We start from the raw sequence: 15,653 nt of genomic DNA, 5'->3' as shown, positions 1-15,653 counted from the left end.
TTTCTTTCTAATTTAAGGTTTTATTTTTAAGTACTCTCTACACTCAACATAGGGCTCAAACTCACAACCCTGAGATCAAGATTTGCATGCTCCACTGACTGAGCCAGTCAGGTGCCCCCAGAATCTTTCCTTCTTTCCTTTTTTTTTTTTTTTTTAATTTTTAAGTGTATTTATTTTGAGGTGGGGGGCAGGGAGAGAAGGAGACAGAGAAACCCAATGTGGGGCTCGAACTTACAAATGGTGAGATCATGACCTGAGCTGAAGTCAGATGCTTAACCAGCTGAGCCATTCAGGCACCCCTTTCCTTCCCTCCCTCCCTTCCTTGCTTCCTTCCTTGCTTCTTTCCTTCCTTCCTCTCTTTCCCTCCCTCTCTCTCTCTCCTTCCCTCCCTCCCTTACTTCTTTCCTCCCTCCCTTCCTTCCTTCCTTCCTTCCTTCCTTCCTTCCTTCCATGTATATTTTTTAAAGTTTATTTATTTTTAGAGAGAGAGAGAGAGTGAGCAAGCGTGAGAGGGGCAGAGAGAGAGGGAGAGAGAATCCCAAGCAAGCTTCACACTTTGAGCGTGGAGCCCAATGTGGGGCTCAATCTCATGAACCTGAGCCAAAATCAAGAGTTGGATGCTTAACTGATTGAGCCATCCAGGCACCCGTTTCTTACCCCCCCCCCACAGCCCTCCTTCCCTTCTTCCCTCCTTTCTTTCTTTCTTCTTCTTCATCTTCTTTTTTTAAAATTTTTATCTAAGTAATATCCACACCCAATGTGGGGCTCAAATTCACAGTCTCGAGATTCAGACTAGCATGCTGCTCCGACTGAACCTGCCAGGTGCCCCTCTTTTCTTTAAAAAAAATTTTTTTTTAATGTATATTTATTTTTGAAAGAGAGAGAGAGAGAGAGACAGAGCATGAAGCAGGGGAGGGGGAGAGAGAGAGGGAGACAGAATCTAAAGCAGGCTCCAGGTCCCAAGCTGTCAGCACAGAGCCTGACGCAGGGCCCACAAGCAGCGAGATCATGACCTGAGCCGAAGTGAGATGCTTAACCAACTGAGCCACCCAGGCACCCCCGGGTGCCCCCTCTTTTCATTACTTACAGGTAATCTGAGTTTTACTTTTGCATTACCTATTCATATCCTTTGTTCATTTTTCTTTTGGGTTATATGTATTTTTCCTTTGATTTATAGAATTCTTTAAAATTAAAAAACAGTTTGGGATAGTAATTTTTTGTAATAGCTATTCTTTGTAATTTTGGATAGTAATCCTTTGTTGATTATGTGCATGGCCAATATATTCCAGTCTTCAGTTTGTCTTTTCATTTTATTTATTATGTCCTTATTAACAGAAGTTAATAAAAGTTTTTAGCTTTTGAATTTGTTTAATTATAGAAATTTTCAAGCACAGAAGTTGCAGTATATGTAATGATCACCCCTTAGATATAACAGTCAGCATTTTGCCACATTGTACGTATTTGTGTTTGTGTTTGTGCATAGGTGTGTGTTTGCTGAATCATTTGAGAGGAAGATGCATTTTCTATGACACTTCTTAAAAATAAAGACATAATTACAATGTCACTATAATATTAAGAAAATTAACACTAATTCCCTAATATCATCTAATCTCTCGTCATATTCAATTTCCTTATTTGTCCCTAAATAATGGCTTTTACAGCTTGTTATTATGAATCAGGGTCCAATCAAGGTTCATGCTTTACATTTATTTGTATGTCTCTTAAGAAACTGGGTTAGTTGACTTGTAGATTGCCTCACATTCTGGATTTGTCTCTGTGGTGTTGAACTTGTTTCCCTATGCCCTGTATTTTTACTTGGCAGGCAGAGGGTGACTGCCCTTACTCCCAAATTCATACTGGGATAAAGAGTCTGATTTGTTCTCAGTTCCAATTCCAAATTCCCAGGTTCAAGGAATGCGTGGAATCGATGGCCCAGCTTGGATGAGTGATTATATTAGTTTCCTATCACTTCTGTTAACTAAAATATGACACAATTTAGGGGTGCCTGGGCGTCTCCATCAGTTAAACGTCCAACTCTTGGTTTTGGGTCACATCATGATCTCGCGGTTTCATGAGTTTGAACCCTGAGTTGGGCTCTATACCAGCAGCACAAAGCCTGCTTGGGATTCTCTCTCTTTCCCTCTCTCTCTGCCCCTCCTCCACTTGGGCTGTCTTTGTCTTTTTCAAAATAAATAAATAAACTTAAAAAAAAACATATCGCACAGTTTAGTGGCTTAATACAGATTATATTATCTTACATTGGCTGGAAGTCTGGCATGGGTCTCCCTGGGCTAAAATCCATGTACCAAGAGAGATGCATTCCTTTCTTGAGAGTCTAGGGAAGAATGCATTTCCTGGACTTTCTAGCTTCTAGAGACTACTTACATCCCTTGGCTCACGGCCCCCTTCCTCTGTCTTCAAAGCCAGCAGTGTTGCATCTGCTTGACTGTTCTTTCCTCAGATCCATCTAATTCCAAAATACAAGCTCTTTGCATCACTGTACCCTACTGTTATTTGTGCTGTTTTCTGGACCAAAGTGAAGGACTTGGTATATAACTAGAGCTGGGTTGGTGAATATTTTACATGACCAGCTCTTGGGGAGGGAGGTGCTCCCATTTGTAGTAGTTATCTGTTTCTGCGGCATAAATACTCCCCGCTGTGGTCATTTTTGAGCTACCAACATGATTTGAACAGGCTTGAAAACTTTCCGAAAACATAACCATGGCTCTGGCACACCACTCTTCCATCTCATCTTGTTAGCAATGTCCAGCGTGCTGGTGGCTGTTAAAAACAAATGGTTTCTACGATCTTGTTTGTTTTGTTTCCACAGGGGCTGTACCGGCTCACCAAGGATATCATTGTGATGATCCGAGTGTGTAAAATGTTCCGCCAAGGCCTTGGGGGATTTCGGGAATATCAGATCATTGAGACTCCTCACAGAAAGCACCCTATCTTTTCCTTCTGGGATGTAAGCAGCTGGCCTTGGCAGGATTATGAGGGCTTAAGGGGGGGGTCCAATAAATAGCACCCCACTTCCTAGTCCATATTCTGAACCAACAGAAGACAAAGGGAAAGACAGATAGGAGACCCATCTGTCACTTTTGTTAACAATGGGACTTCTATTGGAGAAGTGACTTATATCATCAAGTGAGAGGATGACCTAGAACTACATCCCCAAATTAGACAACCTTATGTGCCCAGAGACAGTGCTGGACCAAGGCAGGCCTCCACTGTGGACCAGGACTTCCTGCCCCACATTCACAACAGAGGAGGACAGAGCAGAATGTGGGCTCAGAGGGACAGAGAAGGAATGATCACACCCAGTTTTTCTTTCCAAAATTCACCAAGGAGTTTAAGTCGCTCCTTCTCAATGTGCAAGAAAGGGGCCGGTAGTGTTCTACCAGTGCAACTACCTCCATGTAGAAAGAAACATCCGGAGTGGGGAAGAAGCTATCTCCATATCAGTGGGAATCAAAGGAGCCAGAGAAATCCAGAAGTCTCATTAGAGTCCGGGTTTTCTGAATGCCTACCACTGTTCATCTTCTCTATCTTCTTTCCTGTCCCCCCCCCATTTAAACAAGGGAACACATGCATGGCCCTGCTCACTCTGGAGACCATGCTGTCTAGATTTTCTAGAAGGTTGCAGTTTATGCCAGTGATAGCTCATGTGCCCTTTTTAGCTCAGAAAAGTTGATCACCTTCTGTTAACCTGTTCTGGATCCCCAAAAGTGTCTTCATTACCATCCAGGACTCCAGAGTTTTTCCCAATCCCTGGATGAACTCTGCCCATTTTCCTTTTGTGCCTAGAGTGACTAGATTCAGCCCTGCTTCCTAACTCCACCCAGTGATTCAGTCCAAGAATTTGCCCCAAATGGTTTCTGAAGGAGAGGGATATGGGCAGTGCTGATGAGTGAAAGAAAGGCAGTCTTAGATTGGTCTTGAAGGGGCCAGCAGGTATGTGGGGCTGAGTTTAAGATGTAGCAGGGAGTTGGGGCCTCTGGGTCTGCAGAAAGGAAGAGAATGCCGTATCTAAAGACATTCAAATTCATATATTAAATTTTTTTTAATATTTATTTTTGAGGGCGGGGAGGGGAGGGACAACCCACAAACTGTGAGATCATGACCTGAGCTGGAGTTGGAAGCTCAACCAACTGAGCCACCCAGGTGCCCCTCAAATTCATATATTTTAAAGACATTATTCTGGCCAAACCAACTGAGTCTGCAGCCAGATTCTGCCCTGTGGTTGGGCCATAAGTTGGGAGGGGATGAAGTGGAAGAATTGGAACCTGAGAGACTGAGGTTTGCTGTCAGCAAGGACATTCTGACTCAGGGTGTCATCATGCAGTGGTAACGGGAGTCTTTGTTTACCAGAAGACTTGAGCTGGTGCCTGGGCATTTGGAAGTTGAAGACCCAAATCAGTCTTGTCATTGGGGAAGTGTGAGGCCAAACAACATTGCCTAGGCAGGGTGGCCTTGAGCAGAGCAGAAGCCTCTCAACGGCAGCCTATGGGAGTCATATGTGCAATGGGCAGAGAGCTGGGGGGCCGGAGTGTAGGGTTGGGTAGAGAGACCAGTTTTCATCAGAGCATGTGAATTCGTATCTTTCTGAGTACCACTGCTTTCCTTCACTGGCCTTCTTGAGAAGCACCATACAGGTACACAAGCTATATATGGGGCAGTTGGGTGGGGAGGACCTGAGGTATGCCTACCTAGACAGATGGGTGGGGGTCCTGGTTTGGCTCAGATGGTGGTCAGGGCCTTGTTTGTCCCTTTCCTTCTCCCCAGCTGCTCCTAACATATCCTCCCCCTTCTCTCTGCCTCTTCCTCTACCTTTCAACTCCCCTGCATGCATCCCCTGGATGCACAACTCCCCTGCATCCATTAGGAGATAGAGTTGGGTTGGTTCATGCCTAAGATCTCTTACACCTCCTCCTCCTGGCCATATTCTAGAAGAAGACTGTATACTCAGTGTGTGATCCTTGGGAAGGTTCCTTCACTCACCTCGAGTTCAAAATGGAGCTCAGTAATACCTGCTTTGTCCTAATGATGAAATGGAATAAATAAGGAAGAAGCACATGCTTGGCTCCTTATAGGCACTTGGTGAAGATTGGCTTCATCGGTGCCTCCATTTTATCCCTTTTTGTCCCTCTCCACTTTCCCATTTGCTTCTTTCCCCCTCTTTCTTTTCTCTTTCCATCCTTCCTCTCTTTATCCTCCCCCAGCCCATATTTACAATGACACATTGTCAATTCTGGGCCTAAGTCTGGGTCTGAATTTGGGCCTTTGAGGTAGATATGAGAGGGCCAGCTGGTAGAAGGGTTCCTGTGGCTTCCTGACCACCATGGGGATGGGGACGCCGGAGGGTTTAAGTGTAAGATTTTAGGAGCACTCTTGCTGATTCTCTTTCTTCTTCCTCATTCCTTTTTGTTCCCCCCAGAAAAGGAAGCAAGGCCGAATCACATTTGATACCATGGACTTTGTTGCAGAGGAGGTATGTATAACTCTGACCTTGCTGGCTGGGAATTTTCTTTCTGCATGATGGCCTGGAAGTAGCATTGGGCTGAGTATCAGGACAGCTGGGTTTAGTCCAGGTTCTGCCACGAAGCCAGTGTGTCATCCTGAGCTAGCCTCTTAGTTTCCTCATCTATAAACTAGCTGATCTCAGTGATCCCAAGATCCCAGTCCTGACTTTCCAAGGCTGTGAACCCCGCCCCTCCCCTGAACCTGTTGTTGCCTTAGAAGCTGAGCAGAACCAGCAGGGAAGAGCTCCTGTACTTGGACCTGTGGACACACAGCCAAAGGCAAAGCAGAGGCTGTGAGAGCTCCAGGCAGAGGAGAAATTATCAGGGTGGTGGGAAAAGCCCAGGCTTATGTGTGAATTCTGACTCTTTCAAGTTTTCTTTTTTTAACAATTTTTTTTTAACGTTTATTTATTTTTGAGACGGAGAGACAGCATGAACGGGGGAGGGTCAGAGAGAGAGGGAGACACAGAATTTGAAACAGGCTCCAGGCTCTGAGCTGTCAGCACAGAGCCTGATGCGGGGCTTGAACTCACGGACCGCGAGATCGTGACCTGAGCCGAAGTCGGCCACTTAACCGACTGAGCCACCCAGGCGTCCCTCTTTCAAGTTTTCTGAGAGACACTGGGTACACCTGTCTCCCACATGGGTATCAGATGGCCATTCTGGGGAGTGAATGACTCATATCTGGGTGAGGCTTTGGACATGTGACTTGTTCTCTGAATTTCAAGAACTGTTATCTTCCCAGTTTCTTCCCACCAAATCTTGGATATTAAATTAAAATTTTAAATTTAATTTAAATTTTAAAGGGGTCTACCTATTTATAGGAAGGATTTGAAGTTCTTACCAGTGAGACCTGACTTGACCCTGGCCTGGGGTAGCCATGTTGGTGTTTCTCTCAGGGATGGGAGGACAATAGTTTTGTAACTGGTATCAGGACCACCTGGGCCACTCTCTCCCCCTCTCCCTCCTTGGAGCCAGGGTACGGCTTCTGTTGCCTGTTTCTCCTGGGCATGATCTACTTTCTCATGCCCCATGATGTTAAGTCAACCAAATTCTGGGTTTGTTTTTTTTTTTTCCAACTTTCCAGACTGGCCGGTGTCTGACACTGGACATTGATGGTTATCCAAGCTTTACTCTTGAGGCAGGAGAAACTCTGAGAGCCACAAAATTCCAAAGATGGAGGCAGTTCTGTGCAGGGCAGCAGAGAGAGAGAAGAGGGCACAAAGGAAAACATCCATTGTATAGGCAGGGCCTCTCAGCTTCCTCTAGGAGTTATCTAACTCTGGCTCTGATTACATAAACCTGCCCTTTGAGTGACTGACTGCTAATGGGCACTTGTTTTCTTTATGGAGTGATGAACTGGTTCTGAAATCAATTGCGATGATGGTTACATAACTCATAGAGCCTTAAAATCATAGACTTGTTTGTTATAGCAGTTGTGAGACATTGGAAACAATGGGTACATTTCAAAAACATAGTGAAAAAAATTGGGGGAAAAAGCAAGTTGCAGAAACCATATCTGAAGTCTGACATTTATGTAAATAAAAAATAAAGCAACCATCTATACTGTAACCCTCTATACTGTGGCTGTATGTATATGCATGAGTATATATTAATACATAAAAAGGGCAAACCCTGGTGGTGGAGAGCAGATTTGAATTGGAGGTGGTACGGTAAAAGGAGATTGTAAGCATGTATATTGTTCTGATTTTTAATGGAAAACTAATGTTATTTTCAAAATTTTTATTTATATATAAGAAAAAGGCCAGAAATGAGTATGCCAGATGTTAATGACTAAATCTGGGTGGTAGGATTATGGGCAGTCCCTCTTTTTTTTCCTTAATCCTTCCTGTATGCTAGTGGAACACAATGAGGTGTAGCTGGCCTGAAGCAAGGGAGGCTATGAACCCCTAGAAGCAGGTAGGACCCAAGTCTCCCCAGCCCTGTTTGAATTATACTCCCTTTTCCCCAGACTTTTTTTCTTCTCTTCTCTTCTCTTCTCTTCTCTTCTCTTCTCTTCTCTTTTCTTTTCTGTGCTTTTCTTTTTTTTTTTTTGAGGTCTAAGCTTAGATCTGTGTTTGGTTGTGGGGATACTAGGTGGTGTAACATCCCCACCGATCCTCAAGGAGCTAAGTAGAAATTAAGGTGAGGTAACTTACCTGGCAAGTTAAATAACAGAATAAGTTTTATAGGAATCCAGAGAAGGGAGTCTCTGAAGACTGGGTGTGGCAAGAGAGATTTCCTAAAAGAATTAGGGCCCCTCGTGGACCCAAAGAATCAGTTCTGTTCATAGAAAGCAGAGGGATCTGTGTTTTGTCATAAATCAACCCTGTAGAGGAATCTCAGTGGGTTATTGATAGCAAGAGAGGGTTAGGAAGGAAGAAGATTGGATTCAGACCTTAAAAATGGCCAACACTTCCATAGTCCTCACTGGGAGCTGGGCCTATTGTAAGCCCTTTACATGTATTAGCTCTGCTATTTATACAGTTAGGTTCTGCTGTTCTCAGATAGGGAAGGCTCAGAGAGAAGTGACTTGTCCCAGGACACACAGCTAGGAAGGAGCAGGCCAAGGTTCAAACCCAGGTACCTGGCACCAGAGCCTGTGCATTATTAATCACTGAGAAACACTGCCCTTGTGTGTGAACACGCAAGGCTTCAGATCTATGGTCCAGAACTCATCATGTCCCACTTTCTTTTGGCTTCTGTGACAACTACGTTTATGTAAGTCTTCTTACATTCATTCTTTCCATAAATTTTTATTTTTATTTTGTTGAGTGCCTACTACCTGTGAGGCATTATTCTAGAGTGGGGTAAATAAGATAGATGAAGCCACTATCGTGTTTATATTGGGGCTTGTATTCTAGAACACCTATATCCAATGGAACTTTCTGAGATAATGGAAGCATTCAGTTGTCTGTGTTGTCCTGTATAGTAGCTAGCAGACACATATAGCCCTTGTGGCTAGTGTGACTGAGGAACTTTTTTTTTTTAAGTTTATTTTTTTTTAAGTTTATTTTTAGAGAGACAGAGACAATGTGAGTGGAGGCGGGGCAGAGAGAGACGGAGATAGAGAATCCCAAGCAGGCTCTGTGCTGCTAGTGCAGAGCTCGACATGGGGCTTGAACCCACTAAACCACAAGACCATGACCTGAGCTGAAACCAAGAGTTGGACAGTTAATAAACTGAGCCATTCAGGTGTCCCCTGAGGAACTTATTTTTTTAATCTAATTTAGTTTAAATTTAAATAGCCACACATGTGGCTAATGGCCACCATATTGGATAGTGCAGTTCTAGAGTGAGTGAGGCAGGGTGTGTGTGTGTGTGTGTGTGTGTGTGTGTGTGTGTGTGTGTGTGTAGGAAGGGGAAATGACAGATAATAAACACATTAACAAAAAGGAATAAGGTCATTTCACAAAGTATTAATTGCTTTGAAAGAAATGATTCAGAGACTACAGACTGCTGGGAAGGGGGCCTACTATTCTAGGTCAAATGATCCATTAGGGACTCCCTGAGGATGTGGTAACATAGGAGCTGAGAACTGAATAAAAAGGAGGAAGCAGCCATGTGAAAATCCAGGAGAAGGACATTCCAGACAGAGGAAACAACCCAAGCAAGGACCACAGGACAGAAGTGAGCTTGGCACCTGCAGGAGATGGGTAGAAAGCTAGAGACTGGAGGACACAGGAGAGAGGCAGGAGGTGAGTTTGTGAGGAGTAGGGAGGGTAGGGAGTCAGACCATGTGGGTCCCCTTGGCTAGGGTATGGAGTTAAGATTTTATGCTAAGTGCAATGGACAACCAGAAGGGGTGTTAACAATTCAAGTACCACTTTCCCAGCAGGTGGGAGTGGTGGGTGAATGGGTAGATCTGTCCGCCCTCTGGTCCATGAATCCTGGTTCACCAGCGTTAGTTTCTGTGGGTTCTCTTTATTCCTTAGTCTCCTATAGCATGCTAAGATATAGGCTGAGGTGAGGGAGGTCTCCCCTGACTGCAGTATGCATATGCTAGAGGCCTCTGGAGCCCAGGAGCCCCATATTGACTCGGAGTGGTCACTGAACGGCACAGGCAGTATAGTTGGAGTTGCAGATACGGGCATGGGCATGTAGCAGATCTAGCTTATGATCCTGCCCGAGTGTCTTTATCTGTCAAATGGGAATAGTAATTGTGCCTCATTTCTTGGGCTGGGCAAAGGTGCAGTTAGATGGTGCATGTAAGATGCATACCCTGATGCTGGGCACACAAAGCACTCATTACGTGTCAGCCACTATTGTATCGGGGGTGGGAAAGCATAAAAAGCAGGAGTGTGGGGAGTTGCCCACTGGCCCCTGGGGCATTCTGCTAGGTCTTGTGTGTCACTCTGGCCCTCTCTTCCCAGGGTCACCTTCCTCCAAGGGCCATTCAGATCATGCAGAAGCTGCCTTCCTGGAGGACAGAGCCTGAGATCCAGGCCCTCTATAACCTCCTGCAGGTTCTGAACAGCTACCGCAACTACTCAGAGCCCCTGCAGCTGCTCCTGGCCAGAGTCATGCGCTTTGAACGGTTAGTGAGGGGCACACCCCTTGCCACCTGTGCCGGGCTGGGCAGGAAGAGCCTTCCTGACAAGGCCATGGCAGGTCTCTTAGCGTCTCCATGGCATTTCAGCCGTGTCTGTCAGTTCATTGCTGTCTGTCAGTTCACCTTAGTGCTCCTTGGTATTCTTGTGGCACAGTTGATCTCCTTCATTTACTGAGAGTCTACGAGAATTAAGGAGCCACTGAATCTGGCAAGGGTTTGATAGGAACCTCAGAAAGGATCTGGCCCAATTCCCTCCTTTTTCAGATGAGGAAACAGGTTCAGGTAGTAAGAATGACTCATGCTCTGTCACCCACGTATTAGGGAGTAGAGCTGAGACTCAAATCCAAGCCCTAAAAGCCACAATGGATCACAGGTGATTGTCCTATGTCCAGATAGGAACCTAAGGTAAGAGTGTGTGAACTTGGATAAGAAAAAAACTTGTATCTGTTTTCATTAATCCCTAACTAAAATGTATCATTTCCTTCAGTCATGGATGTATGTAATGAACCACTACAGTATTACCTATTCCCATGACTTTTTCTCCAAAAGAAATCACCAATATTACACATTCATGTTGCTGCAGGTTTCTCAAAAAATAATTTATATTCCTCACCTCTTTGAAATTACGGTAGTAATTAGATCTGCTGCTAGATCTGGTTATTCAGTGCCTTAACATGGCACTGAATATGTGGAATGGTTGCTATACCATTCCACAATTTGGATTTTAAAAGGTAATTTTTAATTGTAATTCTGCTGTATTTTATTTTATATATTTAAAACATTATTCTGTGAAGGCTTCACCAGATTGTCAAAGGATGCATGGCACAAAAAAGCACTATGTAAATATCTGGTACTAGAAAAGTCTAAGAGGTGTGTGTGTGGAAACATTGTCTTTCTCAGGCATTTCAATGGCTTAAGAGGGGAAGCACAGCAGAATATTTGAGGTAAGGCCTGTCTTAAAAATCTAGGATGTGAAGACACTTGAGGTCTTTGCCCTGGTATCTTCCTTTGTGGAGGTCACAGGTCACATAATCACATGTGACTATGACCCATGCAGGATTTGTTTCACAGGTAATAAGCCCAGGAGAGGAGGGGACACTCCAGCTGGCTTGGCCAAAGCAGATTCAGAGAAGAGGTGTCATTTGAGTAGGTATATTTGACAAGTAGAGGTGTAAGACAAGAACGTTCAGGCAGAAGGAACCATCTGCTTTGTTCTAGCTCAGTGAAGAAGAGCAAGTCACCACTGTCTTAAAGTAAGATTCCATAGCAGGCAGAACATGTCATGCAAAGAAAAAGAATCATGGAGGTGGAGGTAGAAGCTCTGTAATTTAATGCTGCAGCTGCCACTCTGAGGTGCGACCTCAGGCAAGCTGCTTAACCTTTCCGAGCCTCAGTATCCTCATCAGTGCAATGATCAGTGCAATGTTAAAATTGTCTTTGGCTACTTGATATTTTCTTTTCTTTTCTTATTTTTTTTTATTCTCAAGTTAGTTAACATACAGTGTAGTCTTAGCTTCAGGAGTAGAACCCAGTGATTCATCTCTTACATATGACACCCAGTGCTCATCCTGAAAGTGCCCTCCTTAATGCCCGTCAACCATTTAACCCCCCCATCAACCCTCATTTTGTTCTCTATATTTGTCTCTTACGGTTTGCCTCCCTCTCTGTTTTTATCTTATTTTTCCTTCCCTTCCCCTATGTTCATCTGTTAAGTTTCTCAAATTCCACATATGAGTGAAATCAATTGGCAAAGAAGATGTCAAACTTTCACTCTTTGCAGATGACGTGACACCCCACATGGAAACCCGAAAGACTCCATCAAAAAACTGCTAGAGCTGATACATGAATTCATAGGAGATAAAATCAATGCACAGAAACTGGCTGCATTTCTATATACCAATAATTGAAGCAACAGAGAGAGATATCAAGGAATCAATCCCATTTACAATTGCACCAAAAACTATAAAATACCTAGGAGTAAACCTAACCAACAAGGTAAAAGACCTATACACTGAAAACTATAGAAAGCTTAGGAAATAAATTGAAGAAGACACAAAGAAATGGAAAAATATTCCATGCTCATAGATTGGAGGAAGAAATATCGTTAAAATGTCAATACTACCCAAAGCAATCGACACATTCAGTGCAATCCATTTCAAAATAACACCAGCATTCTTCACAGAGCTAGAACAAACAATCCTAAAATTTGTATGGAACCATGAAAGATCCCAAATAGCCAAAGTGATGTTGAAAAAGAAAAACAAAACTTGGGCATCACAGTCCCGGACTTTAGCCTATATTACAAAACTGTAATCATCAAGACAGTATGGTATTGGCACAAAAACAGACACACAGATCAATGGAACAGAATAGAGAACCCAGAAACGGACCCACAAATATATATGGCCAACTAATCTTCAACAAAGCAGGAAAGAGTATCCAATGGAAAAAACACAGTCTCTTTAGCAAATGGTGCTGGGAGAACTGGAACATGAGAAGAATGAAACTGGACCACTTTCTTATACCATACACAAAAATAAATTCAAAATGGATGAAAGACATAGATATAAGACAGGAAACCATCAAAATCCTACAGGAGAAAACAGGCAGCAACCTCTTTGACCTCGGCCACAGCAACTTCTTACTTGATATGTCTCTGGAGGCAAGGGAAATAAAAAATGAACTATTGGGACCTCATCAAGATGAAAAGCTGCTGCACAGCAGAGGAAACAATCAACAAAACTAAAAGGCAACCAACAGAACGGGAGAAGATATTTTCAAATGGCATGTTAGATAAAGGGTTAGTATCCAAAATCTATAAGAACTTACCAAACTCAACACCCAGAAAACAAATAATCCAGTAAAGAAATGGGGAGAAGACATGAATAGACACTTTTCCAGAGAAGACATCCAGATGGCCAACTGATACATGAAATGATGCTCAACATCACTCATCATCAGGGAAATATGAATCAAAACCAATGAGATACCACCTCACACCTGTCAGAATGGCTAAAATTAATAACTCAGGAAACAACAGATGTTGGCAAGGATGTGAAGGGGGAACCCCACTGCATTGTTGGTGGGAATGCAAACTCGTGCAGCCACTCTGGAAAACAGTGTGGAGGTTCCTCAAAAAATCAAAAATAGAACTACCTTATGACCCAGCAATTGCACTACTGGGAATTTATTCAAAGGATACAAAAATGCTGATTCGAAGGGGCACATGCACCCCAATGATTATTTTCAGGACTGGAAATTAGCAGATCAGACAGAATTCTTTCAGTTGCAAGTCACAGAAAACCCAGCCCTAGGGAATGCATCAGTGACTCATGTATCTGAAAAGTGCTGGGATAGCTCTCTAGCTTCCGACTCAGCTGAATCCAGGGGCCTAGTGTCACCAGGACCCAGTGTCTGTCTATCTCTCTCCACCTCACATGGCATTCTCATAAACCACTTTCTCAGCTAGACTCTCCTTTACAGCAGCAAGATGGCTGCTATTACCATGGCTCCAAATTTTCCTCTTTCCAGTCTCAGTCCTTTGGGAAAGAGAATATTTCTTCCTGGTCTTTCAAGTCACAGCCTTGGGGTTTGTTCATTCATTCTTTCTTTTTTTTAAGTTTATTTATTTATTTTGAGGGAGGGAGGGAAGGAATGAGAGAGAGAGAGACAGAAAAAGGATGAGTGGGGGAGGGGCAGAGAGAAGGAGAGAGAAAATCTCAAACAGGTTCTGCACTATCGCAGAGCCTGATGTAGGGCTTGAACTCGTGAACCATGAGATCATGACCCGAGCCAAGATCAAGAGTTGGACGCTTAACCGACTGAGCCACCCAGATGCCCTGATTTGTTCTTTCTGAACCAGATTGGCTACATTTGAATCATCCATGGGTCAGACACTCTGATTGTCCAAGAGTCAAGAAGAAGTTTCCCCCAAAATAAAATCAGGGTACAGTTGGGGGAAAAGGTGACCTGATGCTTGGCTGCAAAAGCAATAGATGTCTGCTTCTGGAGACTTGGGTTCTAGCTCTGACTCAAGTGTGACTCACTGTGTGCCTTCAGCAAGCCTGGGGTTCCTTGGGCCCCACTTCCCTCATCCGCATAATGTAGGTTGAGCTAGACAGTTTCTGAGGGTTTTTCTGCTCCGGCTCCAGGAGTCTGTTCTTGGAAGAACACTGGCCATGCTCTCTCATCCACAAAGTCATTTCCTAGCTGAATGTGCCTGCCTTCTCCCATCTAGACTTTGTTGTCTGGGCCACCTCCTCTTTAATGTTCCCCATTACCTTCTGGGTAAAATCCAAAGTTAGCCTAATTTTTGTACTCTCTTATGATTGGACCCAGCCAAATTTCTCTCCCACTATTCCCCTGACCTCCCTGTTTTCCACTGTCCTTTCTAATGGAGCTTACTGTTATTCCTTTGAACACGCCTTGCTTCCAGCCACCTCTGTGCCTTTGGACATGGTCATCCCTCTGCCTGGAACACTCTCTCATCTCTCTGTCTACCTGGAAGACTCTAGACACTGTTCTGGAGCCTGCCATGGCTTTCCTAAACTGGGTTAAATGCCCTTTCTCCATGCTTCTGAATTAGTCTGTGCTTACCTCTCTTAAAGCATTTTTAAACTTTAGTCCCTGTGCGTGACCATAATTTTCAGAACAAAATCTGTCCTTTTTCACTGTGTCTGATAGACACAGTTGGTATTTATTTAATTTATTGAATGAATGAAGGAAATGAATGAATCTTGAAAGAAGTGAAATTTGAACTTACATTTGAAATACAGAAAATTTCCTCCTCTAAGCTTAGGAGCAAACTCCCAGTTTGCTCTGGACCTGGGCACCTCTACCCTAATGGTTTCCAATTGTGTAGTGAGCTCTTAGGGGTTATAACAAGACCCATCTGTCTATCCTTTTCTAGGTATGTTCAGCTGTATTTTACAGACAAGAAACTGAGGCTCAGAGAGAGAATATGAGTGCCCAGTGTCACACAGCTAGTGGCAGAATCAGGACTTGGATCCAGGTCTGACTTGAAAGCCATTGCTCTTCAGCATTTAGCTACTCACTCATTACTTTCAGTATTTGCTCATTTATTCATTCAACTGCTGTTCACTGAGCATTTACTGTATGTCTAAGCAGTCTGACAAAGGCTCTGCTCTCAGGAAGCTGCGTTCTGATGGAGGCAGGCGACTAGGTGAGCATTAGTGAAGAGGTCAAGGTTGATGGGGCTGGGCCTGGGCTGCTATGAGGTCCCTTCTAGTCCAGTCTGTGCCTTCATGCTCCAAAGCAAAGAGCACAAGCAGGCCAGAGCTTCTCCCAGGGGGCCAGGCTCCCTGCTGCTACTAGATCTACTGGCTTTGGGCTTTTCTCAGGTTTGGTCGCAGACGTGTGATGGTCAAGAAGGGGCAGAGGGGCAACAGCTTTTATTTCATCTACATGGGCACAGTCGCAGTGACTGAGGATGAGGATGGCAGCAGTGCCTTCCTGGACCCCCACCCAACGTTGTTGCACAAGGGCGACTGTTTTGGGGTGAGTACAGGGAAAGGTCTGTTTTCCTGGGGCAGGGTTGGGGGCTTGACGGGACTCTTGGT

At 44.1% G+C, this 15,653-nt stretch overlaps 1 protein-coding gene across 1 annotated transcript in view; it reads left to right on the top strand.

Annotated features, from left to right (window-relative positions):
• Positions 1-15,653, top strand: part of CNBD2 (cyclic nucleotide binding domain containing 2) — a 50,655-nt gene that overhangs the window by 1,390 nt on the left and 33,612 nt on the right. Inside the window, exons 2-5 of the mRNA XM_049650872.1 lie at positions 2,831-2,968; positions 5,438-5,491; positions 9,896-10,059; positions 15,435-15,591. Coding sequence (XP_049506829.1) covers positions 2,831-2,968; positions 5,438-5,491; positions 9,896-10,059; positions 15,435-15,591 — 513 coding nt within the window. The remainder of the gene's footprint in view (positions 1-2,830; positions 2,969-5,437; positions 5,492-9,895; positions 10,060-15,434; positions 15,592-15,653) is intronic.

Source organism: Panthera uncia (genome assembly GCF_023721935.1).
Source record: "Panthera uncia isolate 11264 chromosome A3 unlocalized genomic scaffold, Puncia_PCG_1.0 HiC_scaffold_11, whole genome shotgun sequence".
Lineage (NCBI taxonomy): Eukaryota > Metazoa > Chordata > Mammalia > Carnivora > Felidae > Panthera > Panthera uncia.
The sequence above is the reverse complement of the archived record's forward strand: the minus strand, read 5'-3'. Positions and strand labels throughout refer to the sequence as shown.